This window comes from Pseudophryne corroboree, chromosome 1, assembly GCF_028390025.1.
Source record: "Pseudophryne corroboree isolate aPseCor3 chromosome 1, aPseCor3.hap2, whole genome shotgun sequence".
Taxonomy (NCBI): domain Eukaryota; kingdom Metazoa; phylum Chordata; class Amphibia; order Anura; family Myobatrachidae; genus Pseudophryne; species Pseudophryne corroboree.
Window position 1 is genome coordinate 652670016 of NC_086444.1, and position 21766 is coordinate 652691781.

The following is a 21766-nucleotide window of genomic DNA, read 5'->3' on the forward strand; positions in this document are numbered from 1 at the left end:
GCAGTTCCTTCCAAAGGTTGTGTCAGCTTTTCATATCAACCAACCTATTGTGGTGCCAGTTGCTACTGACTCCTCACTTCCGTCAAAGTCCTTGGGTGTTGGAAGGGCTCTAAAAATCTATGTGAAGAGGACTGCTCATCACAGAAAATCGGACTCTGTTTGTCCTGTATGATCCCAAGAAACTTGGGTGTCCTGCATCTAAGCAGACGATCTTTCGCTTGATCAGGTTCACTATCCAGCATGCATATTCTATGGCAGGACTGCCGTGTCCAAAATCTGTTAAGGCCCATTCTACTCGTAAGGTGGGTTCTTCTTGGGTGGCTGCCCGGGGTGTCTCGGCTTTACAGCTTTGCAGCTTTGCCGAGCGGCTACTTGGTCTGGGTCGAACACGTTTGCTAAGTTCTACAAGTTCGAATCTTTGGCCTCTGAGGACCTAAAGTTTGGTCAATCAGTTCTGCAGCAGCCTCCGCGCTCCCTCCCGTTCTGGGAGCTTTGGTACATCCCCATGGTACTAATGTGGACCCCAACATCCTCTAGGACGTAACAGAAAAAAGGATTTGAATTACCTACCGGTAAATCCTTTTCTCGTAGTCCGTAGAGGATGCTGGGCGCCCGCCCAGCGCTTCGTTATCCTGCAGTGGTTACTTGGTTCAGTAATGCTTGGTTCTTAGTTAAGTACTGTGTTCTTACTTGATTCACTTATGTTGTTCAGCTGTTGCTGAGTTTTCAAGCTTGTTAGTTTGGTTTGCCTTGTTTGTGTGAGCTGGTGTAAATCTCGCCACTATCTGTGTAAAATCCTTCTCTCGAAGTTGTCAGTCTCCTCAGGCACAGTTTCTAGACTGAGTCTGGTAGGAGGGGCATAGAGGGTGGAGCCAGTCCACACTATTAAACTCTTAAAGTGACTGTGGCTCCCAGTGGACCCGTCTATACCCCATGGTACTAATGTGCACCCCAGCACCTCTACGGACTACGAGAAAAGGATTTACCGGTAGGTAATTCAAATCCTATTTGCTCTCCATTTTAAACACCAGATTACTCAGCCAGTATAAAAAAAAGGGAAGACCGCGCGCTATTGAAGGTGGCGGGGCTTCACTATGAGAGGATCCAGCAGCTCCCCAGCGCCATTTTCCCTCTGCAGTGAACACAGACGCTGACAGGACAGGGACGCGCAGCTCCTCCGGTGTGACTCCAGATTACCTCAGCGGTACCAGGGGGTCATAGCAGGTGGGGAGCGACTATTAGTGTACTAAGTCCCCTATCAGGGTACTTAGTCTGCGACCCGGCTAAGTTTCTTGTACAGCTGAGTTTTCCTCTTCACCAGGGGGCTCACTACTGAGTACTCAGGCTTCACAAGCTAGTGAGGCTGTACCGGAGTGGATTAATTCTCTCAAAGGAATGATTTCCACTCTTTCTACAAAATTGTTCCGCAATGAGAAAGAGACGCAATACTTAAAACAAATTGTGTATGAGTTTATGAACAGAGACTCAGTCCCCAAAACAGCATCTCAGTCCCCTCCCATTTGTCCGCAAAAGCGATCTCTGGCCCATATCCTGCAATCTGACAATGACGGGTCAGACTTGGAGGAGGCTGAGGTAGACTTGGAGGTGGGGGGGGGATGTGGCTCTGTCACAGGGAATAGAGGTTCTTAAAGAGGCTGTCAGAGATGTTCTGCATATTCCTGATAAAGTGTCAGAGGATAGTGAGGAATCTTACTTTAATGTAAAGAAGAAGTCCTCAGTTACTTTTCCTGTGACAAAGGAATTGAATACCCTGTTTGAAGCAGCATGGGTTAATCCTGATAAGAAGTTTCATATCCCTAAAAGGTTGCTCTCATCTTTTCCTTTTCACCTGGAGGATAGAAAAAAATGGGAAAATCCACCGATAATGGACGCATCAGTCTCTAGGCTGTCACGTAAAATTGTATTGCCTGTTCCTGTTGCAGCCTCCCTAAAAGACACGTCTGATCGTAAAATTGATACTACACTCAAATCATTGTACACAGCTGCTGGGGAGCATTTACGTGGTTCACTAACGCCATTGCTAAATGGTCAGGTAACCTAATTGAGGGGTTAGATTCCTTATCTAGGGGGGACCAAGAAGACTTTTTCAGCTTCTAAGTTACAGTCCTTTCGGACAGCCAAGTTCAAGGGCCAATCCAGAGGTGCTTCTACATCCTCCAGCGGCACAAGAGGTAAACCACACAACCAGCAACTGCAGGTGCTCTGGAACAGAGCTTAGGCTCTGTTTCCTCAAAGGCTTCAGCATGACGGTGGACCACAATGACTGGAAGGCTGTCAGGTGGGAGCCCATCTACAATTCTTTAGTCAGATCTGGTCAAATTCGTGCCAGGAACCCTGGGTCATAGATCTTATTTCCCAGGGCTACAGACTGGAGTTCCAAGAGGTCCCACCTCACAGATTCTTAAAATCAGGCTTGCCAGTTTCTCAAGAGACAAGTATAACTTTACAGCATGCCATCCAAAAACTGGTACAGACTCAGGTCATTGTTCCAGTTCCACCTCATCTACTAAACAAGGGGTACTATTCCAACTTGTTCGTAGTACCGAAGCCGGACGGTTCGGTAAGACCAAATCTGATCCTCAAGTCTTTGAACCCGTATTTACAAGTGTTCAAATTCAACATGGAGTCTCTGAGAGTGGTGATCTCAGGTCTGGAGGAGGGGGAATTCCTAGTGCGTACCTTCATATTCCGATCTGGCCGCCTCATCAGGCTTATCTACGGTTTGCACTGCAGGACTGTCACTACCACTTCCAGGCTCCTCCATTTGGTCTCTCCACGGCACCGAGGGTGTTCACCAAGGTGATGGCAGAGATGATGTTTCTACTCCGCAAACAGGGAGTGAACAAAATTCCGTACCTGGACGATCTCCTGATAAAAGCGCCGTCCAGGGAGAGGATGCTGGACAGAATTGGTCTCTCAACCATACTCCTCCAGGATCACGGGTGGATTCTGTACCTTACAAAATCTCACCTAGAGCCAACACGGAGGCTCCCATTCCTGGGAATGATACTGGACACAAAGTCACAAAAAGTGTTCCTTCCGTTGGAAAAGGCATTGGTAGTCCAGGAGATGGTTCGGGATGACCTGAAGCCAACCTGGGTGTCGGTGCATCTGTGCATTCACCTTCTGGGAAAAATGGTGGCCTCTTACGAGGCACTTCAATACGGAAGGTTTCACGCAAGACCCTTCCAGCTTGATCTGTTGGACAAATGGTCAGGATCTCCCTTCTGTGGTGGTTACAGTCTTCCCACCTCGTCGCAGGACGGAGGTTCGGAATTCAGAACTGGATTCTGTTAACTACAGACGCAAGCCTCAGAGGTTGGGGAGCAGTCACTCAGGGGGTGCAGTTTCAGGGAAGATGGTCAAGTCAGGAAGTCATCCTTCCAATCAACATTCTGGAACTCAGGGCCATATACAACGCGTTCCTGCAGGCCTCACATCTTCTTCAAGATTGGGCAATTCAGGTCTATTCGGACAGTGTGACGGCAGTAACGTACATAAACCGACAGGGCGGAACAAAAAGCTGAGCAGCAATGTCAGAGGTGTCAAGAAATCTCCTCTGGGCATAAAGAAACGCTGTGGCGTTGCCAGTGGTCTTCATTCCTGGACTAGACAACTGGGAAGCAGACTTCCTCAGCAGACACGACCTGCACCTGGGGGAGTGGGGCCTTCACCCGGAAGTGTTCAGGTGCTTAACAAGTCGATGGGGATATCCACAGATCGACATGATGGCCTCTCGTCTCAACAAGAAGCTCAGGCGGTATTGTTCTAGGTCGAGAGACCCACAGGCGGTGGCAACCCCATGGGTCTATAAGATGGTGTACGTGTTTCCTCCACTTCCTCTGATCCCAAGAATTCAAAGCGAATAAAAAGGGAAAAGGTTCAAGCAATACTCATTGCTCCAAACTGGCTAAGAAGGGCCTGGTACGCGGACCTTCTGAAGAAATTCCTCGAAGATCCGTGGTCTCTACCACTTCACGAGGATCTTCTGCAACGCGGCTACGTTTGACGGCATGGAAGTTGAACGACTGATTCTAGCCAGGAGTGGGATCCCTAAAAAGGTTATCCCGACTATGATCCAAACCAGGAAGGGGGTAACATCTAAGCATTATCATCGTATTTGGAAGAAATACATCTCCTGCTGTGAGAGCAGAAGTTATTCTGCGGTGGAATTTCATCTGGGACGTTTCCTGCTTTTTCTGCAGGCAGGCGTGGATGTGGGCCTGCGTCTGGGCTCCATAAAAGTCCAGATTTCGGCCTTGTCCATTTTCTTTCAGAAACAATTGGCTTCTTTCCCTGAGGTCCAGACGTTCTTGAAAGGTGTTCTGCACATCCAACCTCCCTTTGTGCCTCCAATGGCACCTTGGGATCTCATTGTGGTGCTGCAGTTCTTCCAATCGGACTGGTTTGAACCATCACAGGAGGTGGTTCGTAAATATCTTACGTGGAAGACCGTCACACTGTTGGCCTTGGCTTCAGCAAGACGTGTGTCGGAGTGGGGGCTTTGTCTCACAAAAGTCCCTATTTAATTTTCCATGAGGAAAACTCATGCTGAACTCAGAACTCGTCTGCAATTTCTTCCTAAAGTGGTGTCGCATTTCACATCAACCAACCTATTGTGGTACCGGTTGTCACCGACACCTCTGCTACTTCAAAGTCTTTTGGATGTAGTGAGGGCTTTGAAGGTGTTTATGAAAAGAACAGTTTGTCACAGAAAAACGGACTTGCTGTTTGTTCTTTATGATCCCGACAAGATTGGGTGTCCTGCTTCAAAGCAGACAATTGCACGCTGGATCAGACTTACTATCCAGCATGCTTATTCCACGGCAGATTTGCCATGTCCAAAATCTGTACAGTCCCACTCTACTAGGTCGGTGGGTTCTTCCTGGGCGGCTGCCCGTGGTGTCTCGGCTTTACAGCTCTGCTGAGCAGCTACTTGGTCAGGTTCGAACACGTTTGCTAAGTTCTACAAGTTCGATACTTTGGCCTCTGAGGACCTTCAGTTTGGTCAATCAGTTCTGCAGGAACCTCAGCACTGTCCCACCCGGTTTGGGAGCTTTGGTACATCCCCATGGTACTAAATAGACCCCAGTATCCTCTAGGTCGCAAGACAAAATAGGATTTTAATTACATACTGGTAAATCCTTTTCTCGTAGTCCGTAGAGGATATTGGGCGCCTGCCTAGTGCTTTTTTCTTTCTGCACTGTTACTTGGTTAAGTAATGTTGGTTCAGCCGTTGCTGTTCCTGCTTCAAGTTTGGTTAGCTTGGCTTTCCACTTGTTGTGTGTGTTGGTTCGGAATCTCACCGCTATCCTTATCTATCCTTCTCTCAAAGTATGTCCGTCTCCTCGGGCACAGTTTCCTAGACTGAGTCTGGTAGGAGGGGCATAGAGGGAGGAGACAGCCCACACTATCAATTTCTTAAAGTGCCCATGGCACCTAGTGGACCCGTCTATACCCCATGGTACTAAATGGACCCCAGTATCCCATTTGGAGCCCAGGGCAAGATCAATAAGGGTTCCCCCCTTCCCCCCCAAAAAAAAAGCCTACAAAGGAAAGTATGTGCGAACGCCACCGGCACGCACTGAAAAGAAAATGGCTATGAAGGGGGAGTGGACACTGAAAATGGGATGTGCCAACATGACACGCCAGCTGTTTCATGTCATACTGGGAACGTTCTTTTCAATTCCACATACACCTTACCATCATCTCCTGCACAAATAGGTGTCACTGTATATAATGATGTCGGGGTGTGTATGTATAGATGTACTGTAGGTGCAGTGGTCGAAGTGGAATTTTTGAAGTAGGGGTATGGATAAGTGAAGGGTGCTATTATGTGTGTGCTCCGGAAAAGGGGGCATGGTCACTCAAAAGGGGGAGAGACCTTCAGAGTAGTAGGACACCTTATACTATCTAGTACTGGTACCCCTTTCATATTATAGCACACGGTATGAACCGAAATTCACATTATAGCACACGGTATGAGCCGAAAATTCCCACTATAGCACGCGGTATGAACCGAAATTCACATTATGCCACATGGAAAGAGACAACATTCACGGAAAGTGACAGCAGGGACATAGGGACAGGGAGAGTGACAGCAGGGGCATACAGTAGGGACTAGGGAGAGAGAAAGGCAGCAGGGTAAGATTACCTATTTAGCAGCGGCGGTGCTGAAGTTGCTTTGGTCTGTGGTGGATGAGGAGGCTGTGGTCGGCATGGTGTGGAGGTGCAGAGAAGGACTGGGGGCGGCTGAGGGCAACGATGGTGTGGCAGAGGAGGCGGCAGAGGGCAGTAGCGGTGCAATGAGGAGGAGGCTGAGGTCAGCGGCACTGCAGGTCCTGTGATCGTGGCGCTATTATTTCAAATCTGCAGCGGACCAGCAGTCAATCAGGAGCAGCCGCTCCTGATTGGCTGCGAGTCCTTGGCCGATTTGAAATAGTAGCGCAGCGGTCACAGGAGCAAGAGCTCAGTGCGCCGGCGGTAGTGTGTTTTTAATGTAACCTGATCACTGCAGTGACAGTCAGTGTGCAGTACCGTCAGCGTCGCCATCCCTGCTTCCTGAATTACACAGGGGACTGGGAGGGGAACGCAGACTCCGCCAGCTTCTTCCAAGGAGGCAGTAGTTAAAGCCGCCCAGCCAATAGCAACGGGATTGGGTGGCGTTTCCTCCAAGGCAGCATCATTGGGTGGGCGGGGTGTTGGGGGCCATCATAGGCTTCCAATAGGCTATAGGAAGCCTATGATGGCCTCCCAATACCCCACCCACCCAATGACACTACCTTGGAGGCAACGCCACCCAATCCCGCTGCTATTGGCTGGGCGGCTTTAACTACTGCCTCCTACGAAGAAGTTGGCATTCGTCCGTCTGGTTCTGCGTTCCCCTCCCAGTCCCCTGTGCAATTCGGGTAGCAGGGATGGCAATGGTATACCGCTGCCGATGGTGCAATACTATGTACACTGTTAAATAAAAACACACTGGCGCCGGGCAGTACTGCGCATACACTACATGGACAGTGGCGCCCCCCTCTGCCAGGTCTCCACAGCTAGTTTAGTCAGAGAAACAGGGCTGGTGGGGCGTGTCTGTACTGGGAGGGAGGGGTTTACTGGGCTGCTGTGTTATTATAAAACATTGTTGCGCTGCCTCTCTGTGATGACGTCCGATCCAAATGCTGCTGTCTCTCCCCCTCTCTGTATAAGGCAGGGGAAAAGCAGGGGGAGGGGAGCTAGAGAGAGACCACTACCATACATGTGGCTGCAATCCGTACATGTGGCTGCAATCCGTACCTGCAGACACTGCTGTGGACTGATCCGTCTCTGTGCGCACACTGCAGCTATAGTGTCTGCCTCGGTTCCCATCACCTTTCACACCAGCTGCAGGATATGCATGCACGCTGCCCTTCCCCCGACTCCTGCACTCAGCTGAGCTTACTGCAGATTCAACCCGGCCCCAGCGTGTGACATCTTCCTGAGACAACCTCCTTCCCTGGCTGCTATTCTGCACCTGGCCCCGCCCCCATCACATCCACTTGGTGCAGACACAGTTCGGATTCTCAACTGGGTTTTGAGGAATCCAGGAGATTGAAGTTTGTTTCCATGGCAATGGGAGTCTCCTTACCAAACCGGGAGTCTCCTGCAAAATGCGGAGGGTAGACAACCATCACCCCCTCCCCTTAACTAGTGGGAGCCGGGAGCGCGACTGTGGTGGAGGGCTGATCTCCGGTGGCAGTAGGCGAGCAGGGCGTGCAGGTGGCGGTGGCGCCCCCCTCTGCCGGGGTGCAAGTAGGAAAAATGTCTTATAGGTACTGTGTGCGCAGGCGCTCGAAAAATGGGTGTGGCCAAATGTTGCATGGGGCGTGGCCAATGAAAATGGGTACGTGATACACATATGGGGGGGCAGATACACACATGACCCCAATAGTGCCAGATACACGTTGCCCCACAGTGCCAGATACACGTTGCCCCACAGTGCCAGATACACAAATGCCCCCACTGTGTCAGATATACATTGTTCCCCAGTGCCAGATACAGAAATGCCCCCAGAGTGCCAGATATACATTGCCCCCCAGTGCCAGATACACAAATGCCCCCCACAGTTCAATATATACATTGCCCCCACAGTGCCAGATACACAAATGCCCCCACAGTGCCAGATACACACATGCCCCCACAGTGCCAGATACACACATGCCCCCACAGTGCCAGATACACACATGCCCCGACAGTGCCAGATACACATTGCCCCACAGTGCCAGATACACAAATGCCCCCCACAGTGCAAGATACACATTGCCCCACAGTGCCAGATACACAAATGCCTCACAGTGCCAGATACACAAATGCCCCCACTGTGTCAGATATACATTGCCCCCAGTGCCAGATACAGAAATGCCCCCACAGTGCCAGATATACATTGCCTCACAGTGCCAGATATATATTGCCCCCCCCAGTGCCAGATACACAAATGCCCCCAGTGCCAGATACACATGCCCCCGCAGTGCCAGATATGCCCCCAGTGCCAGGTACACGTCTTCACAGTGCCTTCGCCCCCTTCCTGTGCTACTTACCGCGCTGCTGCTGTCCTGTGTGTGAGGGGAGGAGAGCGCAGCGTGTGCCTCTCCTGCCCCTCAGTCTCCAGCGGCGGTGCGGGTGCCTGCCTTCAATTAGGTGCTGATCCGTGAGCCAATCAAAGCTTGCGTTCCGGCAGCCAATCAGGAGCCTTGGCTGCCGGTCCACGAGCTCTGATTGGCTCACGGGCCGGTGCCGAATTGAAGGTAGACACTGAGGGGCAGGAGAGGCACATGCTGCGCTCTCCTCCCCTCACAGCAGCAGCGCGGTGAGCAGCAGTGGAGGGGGGAGCGGCGGGCCGGCGGCGGTGGGTACGGCATACCCACGGCTAAATTCTTAGGGGTACGCCGTACCCGCCCACTTGCACCGCTGCACGGCACCCAGGGCACGCACCCTGCTCGCCCCGTGCTAGTTATGCCTTCGACCAGAAGGCACTATATACTGGACAATTTCAGAGTCCCTATTAATTTATTAGTGCACCTGTGTTTTTTTATTTTTTTCTGGATATCTACAGATAATCCAGTTTTAATATTTTCTCTGACGTCCTAGTGGATGCTGGGAACTCCGTAAGGACCATGGGGAATAGACGGGCTCCGCAGGAGACTGGGCACTCTACGAAAAGAATTAGGACTACTGGTGTGCACTGGCTCCTCCCTCTATGCCCCTCCTCCAGACCTCAGTTAGAATCTGTGCCCGGCTCGAGCTGGTTGCACACTAGGGGCTATCCTGAGCTCCTAGTAAAGAAAGTATTTATTACGTATTTATTAAGTATTTACTACGAGAAAAATCACTTTGTGTAGTGTAATATCCCTGTGTTATATAGCGCTGTGGTGTGTGCTGGCATGCTCTCTCTCTGTCTCCCCAAAGGACTTAGTGGGGTCCTGTCCTCAGTCAGAGAATTCCCTGTGTGTGTGCGGTGTGTCGGTACGGCTGTGTCGACATGTTTGATGAGGAGGCTTATGTGGAGGCGGAGCAGGTGCCGATAAATGTGATGTCACCTTCTGCGGGGTCGACACCAGAGTGGATGGATATGTGGAAGGTATTAACCGACAGTGTCAACTCCTTACATAAAAGGCTGGATGACGTAACAGCCGTGGGACAGCCGGCTTCTCAGCCAGTGCCTGCCCAGGCGTCTCAAAAGCCATCAGGGGCTCAAAAACGCCCGCTACCTCAGAGGCAGACACAGATGTCGACACGGAGTCTGACTCCAGTGTCGACGAGGATGAGACATATACACAATCCACAAGGGGCATCCGTTGCATGATTACGGCAATAAAAAATGTGTTGCACATTTCTGACATTAACCCAGGTACCACTAAAAAGGGTATTATGTTTGGTTAGAAAAAGCAACCAGTGGTTTTTCCCCCATCAGATGAGTTGAATGCAGTGTGTGAAGAAGCGTGGGCTTCCCCCGATAAGAAACTAGTGATTTCTAAAAAGTTACTGATGGCGTACCCCTTCCCGCCAGAGGACAGGTTACGCTGGGAGACTTCCCCGAGGGTGGATAAAGCGCTCACACGCTTGTCAAAAAAGGTGGCACTGCCGTCTCAGGATACGGCCGCCTTAAAGGAGCCTGCGGATAGAAAGCAGGAGGCTATCCTGAAGTCTGTATATACACACTCAGGTACTATACTGAGACCTGCTATTGCTTCAGCATGGATGTGCAGTGCTGCAGCAGCGTGGTCTGATTCCCTGTCTGATAACATTGATTCCCTTGACAGGGACGCTATATTGCTAACCATAGAGCATATTAAAGACGTAGTCTTATCTATGAGAGATGCACAGAGGGATATTTGCCGGCTGGCATCTAGAATAAATGCAATGTCCCTCTCTGCCAGGAGAGTATTATGGACTCGGCAGTGGACAGGTGATGCGGATTCTAAAAGGCACATGGAGGTTTTGCCTTACAAGGGTGAGGAATTGTTTGGGGATGGTCTCTCGGACCTCGTTTCCACAGCAACAGCTGGAAAGTCGACATTTTTACCTCAGGTTCCCTCACAGCCTAAGAAAGCACCGTATTATCAGGTACAGTCCTTTCGGCCCCAGAAAGGCAAGCGGGTTAGAGGCGCGTCCTTTCTCCCCAGAGGCAGGGGTAGAGGGAAAAAGCTGCACCTTACAGCCAGTTCCCAAGAACAAAAATCCTCCCCTGCTTCCACTAAATCCTCCGCATGACGCTAGGGCTCCAATGGTGGAGCCAGGTGCGGTGGGGGCCCGTCTCCGGAACTTCAGCGACCGGTGGGTTCGCTCACAGGTGGATCCCTGGATTCTACAAGTGGCATCTCAGGGATACAAGCTGGAATTCGAGACGTCTCCCCCTCGCCGTTACCTCAAATCGGCCTTGCCAGCCACTCCCCAGGACAGGGAGGTAGTACTGGCGGCAATTCACAAGCTGTACCTCCAGCAGGTGATAATAAAAGTTCCCCTCCTTCAACAGGGAAGGGGTTACTATTCCACAATGTTTGTGGTACCGAAACCAGACGGTTCGGTGAGACCCATTCTAAATTTGAAATCCTTGAACACTTATATAAGGAAATTCAAGTTCAAAATGGAATCGCTCAGGGCGGTTATTGCAAGCCTGGAAGATGGGGATTACATGGTATCACTGGACATCAAGGATGCTTACCTGCATGTCCCCATTTACCCACCTCACCAGGTGTACCTCCGTTATGTGGTACAAGACTGCCATTACCAATTCCAGACGTTGCCGTTTGGTCTGTCCACGGCACCGAGGGTATTTACCAAAGTAATGGCCGAAATGATGATACTCCTTCGAAAGAAGGGAGTTGTAATTATCCCATACTTGGACGATCTCCTTATAAAGGCGAGGTCCAGGGAGCAGTTGTTGGTCGGAGTAGCACTATCTCAGGAAGTGCTACAACAGCACGGCTGGATTCTGAATATTCCGAAGTCGCAGCTGATTCCTACGACGCATCTGCTGTTCCTGGGTATGATTCTGGACACAGAACAGAAAAAGGTGTTTCTCCCGGAGGAGAAGGCCAAGGAGTTGTCATCTCTGGTCAGAGACCTCCTAAAACCAAAACAGGTGTCGGTGCATCACTGCACGCGAGTCCTGGGAAAGATGGTAGCTTCTTACGAGGCAATTTCATTCGGCAGATTCCATGCAAGGATCTTTCAGTGGGATCTGTTAGACAAGTGGTCCGGATCGCATCTTCAGATGCATCGGCTGATCACCCTGTCCCCGAGGGCCAGGGTGTCTCTGCTGTGGTGGCTGCAGAGTGCTCATCTTCTCGAGGGCCGCAGATTCGGCATACAGGGCTGGGTCCTGGTGACCACGGATGCCAGCCTCCGAGGTTGGGGGGCAGTCACTCAGGGAAGAAACTTCCAAGGACAATGGTCGAGTCAGGAGGCTTCCCTACACATAAATATTCTGGAACTAAGGGCCATTTACAATGCCCTAAGTCAGGCAAGACCCCTGCTTCAAAACCAGCCGGTGCTGATTCAGTCAGACAACATCACGGCGGTCGCCCATGTAAACCGATAGGGCGGCACAAGAAGCAGGATGGCGATGGCAGAAGCCACAAGGATTCTCCGATGGGCGGAAAATCACGTGATAGCACTGTCAGCAGTGTTTATTCCGGGAGTCGACAACTGGGAAGCAGACTTCCTCAGCAGGCACGACCTCCACCCGGGAGAGTGGGGACTTCATCCAGAAGTCTTTCAACTGATTGTAAACCGTTGGGAAAGGCCACAGGTGGACATGATGGCGTCCCGCCTAAACAAAAAGCTAAAAAGATATTGCGCCAGGTCAAGGGACCCTCAGACGATAGCGGTGGACGCTCTAGTGACACCGTGGGTGTACCAGTCGGTTTATGTGTTCCCTCCTCTTCCTCTCATACCAAAGGTGCTGAGGATAATAAGAAAGAGAGGAGTAAGAACTATACTCATCGTTCCGGATTGGCCAAGACGGACTTGGTTCCCGGAACTGCAAGAAATGATCTCAGAGGACCCATGGCCTCTGCCTCTCAGACAGGACCTGCTACAGCAGGGGCCCTGTCTGTTCCAAGACTTACCGCGGCTGTGTTTGACGGCATGGCGGTTGAACGCCGGATCCTGATGGAAAAGGGCATTCCGGTTGAAGTCATTCCTACGCTGATAAAAGCTAGGAAAGATTAGTGATGAGCGGATTCGGTTTTACTCGGTTCTCAAAACAGAATCTTATTGACTCACTGATGTCACGTGTTTTGGATAGCCAATAAGATTCGGTTTTTTGAGAACCGAGTAAAACCGAGTAAAAACGAATCCGCTCATCACTAGGAAAGATGTGACAGCAAAGCATTATCACCGCATATGGCGAAAATATGTTGCTTGGTGTGAGGCTATGAAGGCCCCACAGAAGAATTTCAGCTGGGTCGTTTTCTGCACTTCCTACAGTCAGGACTGACTATGGGCCTAAAATTGGGTTCCATTAAAGTCCAGATTTCCGCCCTGTCTATTTTCTTTCAAAAAGAACTTGCTTCACTGCCGGAAGTTCAGACGTTTGTTAAGGGAGTGCTGCACATTCAGCCCCCTTTTGTGCCCCCGGTGGCACCTTGGGATCTCAACGTTGTGTTGGATTTCCTAAAATCACATTGGTTTGAGCCACTTCAGACCGTGGAATTAAAATATCTCACGTGGAAAGTGGTCATGCTTTTGGACTTGGCTTCGGCTAGGCGGGTGTCAGAATTGGCGGCTTTGTCCTGTAAAAGCCCCTATCTGATATTCCATATGGACAGAGCAGAATTGAGGACGCGTCCCCAATTCCTCCCTAAGGTGGTATCAGCGTTTCATTTGAACCAACCTATTGTGGTGCCTGCGGCTACTGGGGACTTGGAGGCCTCCAAGTTGCTGGATGTAGTCCGGGCCCTGAAAATCTATGTTTCCAGGACGGCTAGAGTCAGAAAGACTGACTCGCTGTTTATCCTGCATGCACCCAACAAGCTGGGTGCTCCTGCTTCTAAGCAGACTATTGCTCGCTGGATCTGCTCCACGATTCAACTTGCACATTCTGCGGCTGGACTGCCGCATCCTAAATCAGTCAAAGCCCATTCCACGAGGAAGGTGGGCTCTTCTTGGGCGGCTGCCCGAGGGGTCTCGGCTTTACAACTTTGCCGAGCTGCTACCTGGTCGGGATCAAACACGTTTGCAAATTTCTACAAGTTTGATACCCTGGCTGAGGAGGACCTTGAGTTTGCTCATTCGGTGCTGCAGAGTCATCCGCACTCTCCCGCCCGTTTGGGAGCTTTGGTATAATCCCCATGGTCCTTACGGAGTTCCCAGCATCCACTAGGACGTCAGAGAAAATAAGAATTTACTCACCGGTAATTCTATTTCTCGTAGTCCGTAGTGGATGCTGGGCGCCCATCCCAAGTGCAGATTGTCTGCAATACTTGTATATAGTTATTGCCTAACTAAAGGGTTATTGTTCTGAGCCATCTGTTAGTGAGGCTCAGTTGTTCTTCATAATGTTAACTGGGTATAGTTATCACGAGTTGTACGGTGTGATTGGTGTGATTGGTGTGGCTGGTATGAGTCTTACCCGGGATTCCAAATCCTTTCCTTATTGTGTCAGCTCTTCCGGACACAGTTTCCCTAACTGAGGTCTGGAGGAGGGGCATATAGGGAGGAGCCAGTGCACACCAGTAGTCCTAATTCTTTTCTTAGAGTGCCCAGTCTCCTGCGGAGCCCGTCTATTCCCCATGGTCCTTACGGAGTTCCCAGCATCCACTACGGACTACGAGAAATAGAATTACCGGTGAGTAAATTCTTATTTTCTCTTACGTCCTAGATGATGCTGGGGTCCACATTAGTACCATGGGGTATAGACAGGTCCCTTAGGAGCCATGAGCACTTTAAAAGTTTAATAGTGTGGGCTATGCCCCTCCTACCAAACTCAGTTTATAAAATGTGCCCAGAGGAGCCGGTCACAGCTAGGGGAGCTCCTAGGAGGTTTTTTTTTGTTGTTTTTTTGTTTTGTTTTCTAAGAGTGTTGGGTACAGGAAGGCTGCTGGCAACAGCCTCCCTGCTTCGTGGGACTTAGGGGGGGGGATTAGGAACCAACTCTAGAAGTTAATGGTTCTCTATCTCCGCTGACAGGACTCTGAGCTCCTGAGGTTGCTGATCGCAAGCCCATGAGGCGACCGCTCACTCCCGCAGCACGGCCGACACCTCCTAACAGAGCCAGAAGATAGAAGAGTGGTGAGCACAAGGGTGGGAGCGCAGCTCTGACAGGCTGCGCTCCAGAAGGCTCAGCGGCACACTGTGTATGGCGCTGTGAGGGGCGTCCTGGGCCAGCGCAACATACCCTACACTGGTCACATGCTAACAGGGGCTAATCCCACTGTTAGCAGCAAATTCACCTCAGGCCAGTATAATCTGTGAAAGCGGGAAGACGCGCCATTACAGGGGGTGGGGCTTCTCCTCAGAGCGGATCCACCACTCACCAGCGCCATTTTTTCCCTGCAGATTACACTGAAGAGATGCTGACAGGGAGCACTGCCCTCCACGTAACTCCAACATACCTCTGCGGTACCAGGGTGTTGTAGACAGGGGGGGAGATTGTAAGGATTACTGTTTAATCCTATTAGGGTTATTCAGTCAGCGGCGGCCATTTAGTATATAACTGTCTACTGGGGCGCTGTGTGGCTGGCACCATATACTCTGTGTCTCTCTGAAGGTACTCTGGGGGAAACTGTCTGCATTTTCCTGTGTGTGTGTTTATATAGCTCACATAAGCATGTCTAGGAACTCTGAATCTTGTGCTGCAGAGTGTGTATCTTCTCCTGAATAGTCTATTCCCTGTACTCAGGATTGTAACATACTGTCTCAGCCTTCTGAATCCGAACCCCCATGGGTGGATTCTGTTAGGGGAATGATATCCCAGATTTCATCTCGGATAGCTCAAAATGAGACTGAAACACAGGTTTTGAGAAAGTCTGTTGAGGTTCTGTCATATTCCGCTCCCACTGCCTCATCAAAGACCCCAATTATATACCCTAAGAAGCATGCTCTTGCACAGATAATGCAAGCTGACATGGATACTGACTCTGATACAGGGGACAGTGATGGGGATATGCAGGGGGGTGATGCATCCTTTGCTAAGGGGGATCAACTAATAATTGAGGCTATTAGGGACATTTTACACATTACTGATAAGGTAGCTGAGCAAGTAGAGGAGGCTTACTTTACAGACAATAAGAAATCCTCCCTTACATTCCCTGCGTCTAAGGAATTAAATGCATTGTTTGAAAAATCCTGGGAAAACCCAGAGAAAAAGTTCCAGATCCCAAAAAGGGTTCTCATTGCCTTTCCTTTCCCTGAGGAGGACAGGAAAAAGTGGGAAATGCCGCCTGTAGGAGACGCTTCTGTATCTATGTTGCCTAAAAAAGTGGTTTTACCTGTCCCTGGGTCCACCGATTTAAAAGAGCCGGCTATCCACAAGATTGAGACTACACTCAAATCACTATACACAGCTACTGGCTTAGCTTTAAGACCCACTATTGCTTGTGCGTGGATTTCTAAAGCCATAGTATAGTGGTCTGGCACATTACTAGAGAAATTAGATTCTATGGATAGAAGTGACATTGAATTGTTTTTACGTCACATACAGGATTCTGCAGGTTTCATGGTGGAGGCCATGAAGGACCTTGGCCATCTTAATGCGAGGGCTTCTTCCATGGCGGTCCCGGCACGCAGGGGACTCTGGCTGCGCCAATGGTCTGCGGATGCGGAATCCAAGAAGAGTGTGGAGAGCCTGCCCTTCACAGGTTAGGCTCTGTTTGGGGAAGTGTTAGATGCGTGGATCTCCACGGCAACTGCGGGTAAGTCAACATTTCTTCCCTCAGCAACACCGCCGACTAGGAAATCTTATCCTACGTCTACAATGCAGTCCTTTCGGACCGCGAAAAGTTGAAAGTCCAAACCCCCTTCCACTTTAAGAGTAGGTCGGGGGAAATCCAGAAAACCTGCACCAACAGGTTCACAGGAACAGAAACCTGGTTCTGCTTCCTCAAAATTCTTGGCATGACGGAGGACCTCCCAGCCTGGAGATCGGGCAGGTGGGAGCAAGACTAAGTAATTTCAGTCATGTCTGTGCGTCATCAGGCTTGGGGCACAGACTAGAGTTTCAAGAACTCCCACCTCACAGATTCTTCAAATCAGGCTTTCCAGCTTTGCTGACAGAAAGTGCTATCCTACAGGAAGCCATTCAAAAATTGCTAAAGTCAAATGTCATTGTTCCAGTTCCACCTCACCTAACAAACAAGGGTTATTACTCAAACCTGTTTGTGGTACCGAAATCGGATGGTTCGGTCAGGCCAATATTGAACCTAAAGTCATTGAACCCTTATTTGAGGGAATTCAAATTCAAGATGGAGTCTCTGAGAGCGGTGATCTCAGTTCTGGAGGAGGGGAAATTTCTGATATTCCTAGATATCAAGGATGCGTACTTCACATTCTGATCTGGCCGCCTCACCAGGCTTATCTAAGATTTGCGCTGCTGGACTGTCACTATCAGTTCCAGGCATTGCCATTTGGCCTCTCCACGGCACCGAGGGTGTTCACCAAGGTCATGGCTGAGATGATGCTACTCCTCCGCAAGCAGGGTGTGAACATAATTCCTTATCTGGACGATCTGCTGATAAAAGCGTCTTCCAGGGAGAAGCTGTTACAGAGCATTGCTCTCTTAACTCAGCTACTCCAGGATCATGGATGGATCATGAATCTTCCAAAGTCGCATTTGGAGTTGACAAGGAGACTGTCCTTCTTGGGGATGATCCTCGACACGTTAGTACAGATGGTGTTTCTGCTGGTGGAGAAAGCGTTGGTGATACAAGCAATGGCGTGGGATGTCCTGAAGCCAGCCCGGGTATCAGTTCATCAGTGCATTCGCCTTCTGTGGAAGATGGTTGCCTCTTACGAGGCTCTACAGTGCGGAAGATTTCATGCACGGTCTTTCCACCTGGATCTCTTATACAAATGGTCGGGATCTCATCTTCACAGAGGATACGTCTGTCACCGAAAGCCAGAATCTCGCTCCTCTGGTGGCTGCAAAATTCTCACCTACTAGAGGGCTGCAGGTTCGGGATTCAGAATTGGATCCTCCTAACCACGGATGCAAGTCTCAGAGGTTGGGGTGCAGTCATCCAAGGGGAAATCTTGCCAAGGAAGGTGGTCAAGTCTGGAATCCATCCTTATGATAAACATTCTGGAACTAAGGGCCGTGTGCAACGGTCTTCTACAAGCGGCACACCTTCTGAAAGAACAGGCCATTCAGGTTCAGTTGGACAATGTAACCACAGTGGCCTACATAAACCGACAAGGCAGAACGAAGAGCAGAGCTGCAATGTCAGAATCATCCTCTGGGCGGAAAAGCACGCGGTGGCGCTGTCAGCAATCTTCATTCCGGGAGTGGACAACTGGGAAGCGGACTTCCTCAGCAGACACGATCTCCATCCAGGAGAGTGGGGCCTCCACCCGGAGGTGTTCGCGGAGGTGACAAGACTTTGGGGCGTTCCTCAAATAGACATGATGGCCTCCCGCCTCAACAAGAAGCTTCGGAGGTACTGTTCCAGGTCGAAAGACCCTCAGGCAGTGGCGGTGGACGCCCTGGTAACTTTGTGGGTGTTCAAGTCAGAGTACGTGTTCCCTCCACTTCCACTCATCCCAAGGATTCTCAAACTAATAAAAAGAACAAGAGTTCAGGCGATCCTCATTGCTCCGGACTGGCCAAGAAGGGCTTGGTACGCGGATCTTCTGGAGTTACTGCTGGAAGATCCGAGACCTCTTCCTCTTCACGAGAACCTTCTACAACAGGAGCCGTTCGCTTATCAAGACTTACTACGGCTACGTTTGACGGCATGGAGGTTGAACGCCAGATCTTAGCTCGGAAGATCATTCCGAACAAGGTTATTCCTACCCAGATACAGGCTAGGAAAGGAGTGACGTGTAAACACTACCATCGAATTTGGAAAAAGTACGTGTCTTGGTGTGTATCCAAGAAGTTTCCGAAGTTTCAGAAATTTCTTCCGAAGGTTGTGTCGGCTTTTCATATCAATCAACCTATTGTGGTGCCAGTGGCAACTTGACTCTTCAATTACTTCAAAGTCCTTGGATGTTGTAAGGGCTATGAAGATTTATGTGAAGAGAACTTCTTGTCACAGAAAGTCGGACGCTCTGTTTGTCCTTAATGATCCCAACAAGGTTGGGTCTCCTGCTTCTAAGCAAACGATTTCTGGCTGGATCAGGTGTACTATCCAGCATGCTTATTCTACGGCAGGATTGCCGTGTCCAAAATCTGTTAAGGCCCACTCTACTCGTAAAGTGGCTTCTTCCTGGGCGGCTGCCCAGGGTGTCTCGGCTTTACAACTTTGCCGAGTGGCTACTTGGTCAGGATCGAACACGTTCGCTAAGTTCTACAAGTTCAATACTTTGGCCTCTGAGGACCTAAAGTTTGGTCAGTCGGTTCTGCAGGAGCCTCCGCGCTCTCCCTTCCATACTGGGAGCTTTGGTACATCCCCATGGTACTAATGTGGACCCCAGCATCCTCTAGGACGTAAGAGAAAATAGGATTTTAATTACCTACCGGTAAATCCTTTTCTCGTAGTCTGTAGAGGATGCTGGGCGCCCGCCCAGCGCTTTATTTTCCTGCATTTGTTACTTAGTTAAGTACTGCATTGTTACTTGGTTAAGTACTGTTGTTCAGCCGTACGGCAGCCCGATCTCGCCCAAACGTGTTTGCTGCCCCATATGGTAGTGAGCACTTACGTGCAAATCTGACATTCAACCAGCTGGGCCGAGTTTGAGAACATGTGCCATAGATGAATGCCCCCAGCCGGTGCCCTTACACAGCAATTACATTTTTTAATATTTCCTAACTTTTCCTCCACCTCAATTAATTGAAATCTGTTCACTTGTTCCCTTTCCTCCCTGGTTCCCTGTTGTCTAGTACCAAACCCAAAATCTTTTATAAAATATACACAGGTACATCATCAATTAACCGGTACCTTTTTTATTCCGGACACATCAGGCGCTGGTGGTAATTAGGCTGCAGGGGATAGTCAGGCTGCGGGGGGGTTCAGTTAGGCTGTGTGGTAAAGGGCCATACTGACGGGGAGATTTCCCCAGAGATGTGTGCTGAGCAGTCTAGCACAGACCGCTCAGCACACATCTCTCCCCCCACTCAACACAGCGCGATGTGCTGAGCGAGGGGGACGGACGGACACGTGGGGGCGCTCATTTCACCCAGCAGTGAAATGAGCGACCTGCTAGATTGTGCATGCAGGCCAATCTAGCACCAGCGATAGCGACGTGCGGGACCGCGCATCGCTGTCGCCGGCACCCCTACACACGGAGCGATGTTCAGCTAATTTCTAACCGATCTAGTCAGATTGCTTAGAAATTAGCTGAACATTGCTCCGTGTGTACCCCCTTTAGGTGGGAGGGGGGGGGGGAGGGAGTCAGGCTGCGGGAGGTTTAGGTGCTGTGGGGGAGGCTAAACTGCTGGGATTCCACTGTATGTACTATGGATAATCTGGCACAGTGCTGGAACCAAGGGTGCTGTATTAATGGTAGTGTACCTGTATTGTAAACACAGCCGAATGTCAGATATCGCCTGTCACTGGAAATCGACTGCTCCCCTATCTGTCTCAGCCACTATACTCTGGTCAGCGATCCACATGAATGCATAATTGCAACACTCTTGAGCACTAAGTGAAGGGCTGGACGCTCTGGGCCAGGCCCATCTTAACGTATAGGCACAAAGGGCAGCTGCCCAAGGCCCCACTTTAGGGGTTGGTCCGGGGCAGTGATTTTACTAGCAAGGCACAACTAACAAAAACATTGCCCTTTTAAATATTGTGTATAAACACAATAAGAAGCGACGTGTTTTACAACCCAATGGTTCATAATTATACAAAATGAGTAAGCTAACATTATAAAGTGATGCATGGTATATAACTGGTATATTTTATTTATATTTATTTTGCATAGAATACCTCATGTTTTATTGTTATCCGCTAAATGAGCATTTTTTTAAAATGCAGAATTAGTTACTTTGCTACTTTGTGCATGTTTTTATAATATGAAGACCTGTATGCTTCACCACGTAATTTCATAGTGAATGTACACCATCAGTAATACATTTTTTGTTTGTTTATGTAGAACTTCAAGAAGCTGGACTCTTGCCATCACAGATTAGCGTATCAAAAGTAGATATTTCACAAATTCCAAAACGACATTGGAAAAAGCCCAGAAGAGATATCAAATGGCGACACAAAGAAGTAAACCAGGAATTGTACACTCTGAGACAATTAAAACATCAAAAGAAAAGCAGCAAGGCTGTACACAGTCAAGAAAGAGAAGAATATTTTCCTAGAGGAAAATCCGATAAGTCTGGTGGGGCCAGAAGACCACATGCAAAGAAAAAATCTCAACACTTTTTATTTAAAGATGGTCGTAAGAAAGTGGAAGTAGATGGGCAATTAAAGAAAAACAAGAAGAAACACAGGAAAAGAAAGAATACCACAGTTGATGAAAGTTTACTTAGAATTAAGCAGAGGAAAAAAAAATCCAAGAAAGGTGTTGACTAGAATCAGAACAGCTTTTAAGAATTTTATGTCCTCTGACTCACTAATTTTATGGTAAAATTGGTAAATTACACAAATTCAAAACATGGGACAACAAGGATTTCCTCCAGTTCTTTCCTGATCGTTGATCTGAGTTTTCCACACACAATTAAAAAAGGGTTACAATGCCAAATTAATATCAAGTTGAGATCTGTGTAGTTTTTCTTTTTGATAAGAGATTAAAATAAAAAAATGCAACTTATTACTTTGTCGTTTTTTTTAATCACTTTTACAAAAATATTAAAACTAAACCTAGACAAAAACATACATCAGTAGTATAATAAATAGAGCACATTACAATAAAAACAATTGTGCCTTCAACAGCTGCAGATTCAAATGGATATGCCGTACAGGCCGCCATTTGTCTTTCTGTTCATGTTAAGAGTCTTAGCTATTGGTTTTGCTTTCTAGTTGAATTTAGCCCTGCTCCCCAGTGATGGAAGGGCATGTTTTCCATAGGGTAAAGGGAATTTATTTTGAACTGTAGATAATATAAGACCCTTGAGAGCTTCTAATAAGCAGTCAATCCCCATGCCTAAAGGTACATACACACTGAG

At 49.2% G+C, this 21766-nt stretch overlaps 1 protein-coding gene across 3 annotated transcripts in view; it reads left to right on the plus strand.

Annotated features, from left to right (window-relative positions):
• The window catches only part of ZCCHC7 (zinc finger CCHC-type containing 7), a 385047-nt gene extending 363636 nt beyond the window's left edge, over positions 1 to 21411 (plus strand). For all 3 annotated transcript variants that reach the window (XM_063914647.1, XM_063914646.1, XM_063914648.1), the window contains one exon: positions 20746 to 21411. In XM_063914647.1, coding sequence (XP_063770717.1) covers positions 20746 to 21173 — 428 coding nt within the window. In that variant the 3' untranslated portion in view covers positions 21174 to 21411. The remainder of the gene's footprint in view (positions 1 to 20745) is intronic.
• Positions 21412 to 21766: the final 355 nt, after the last annotated feature.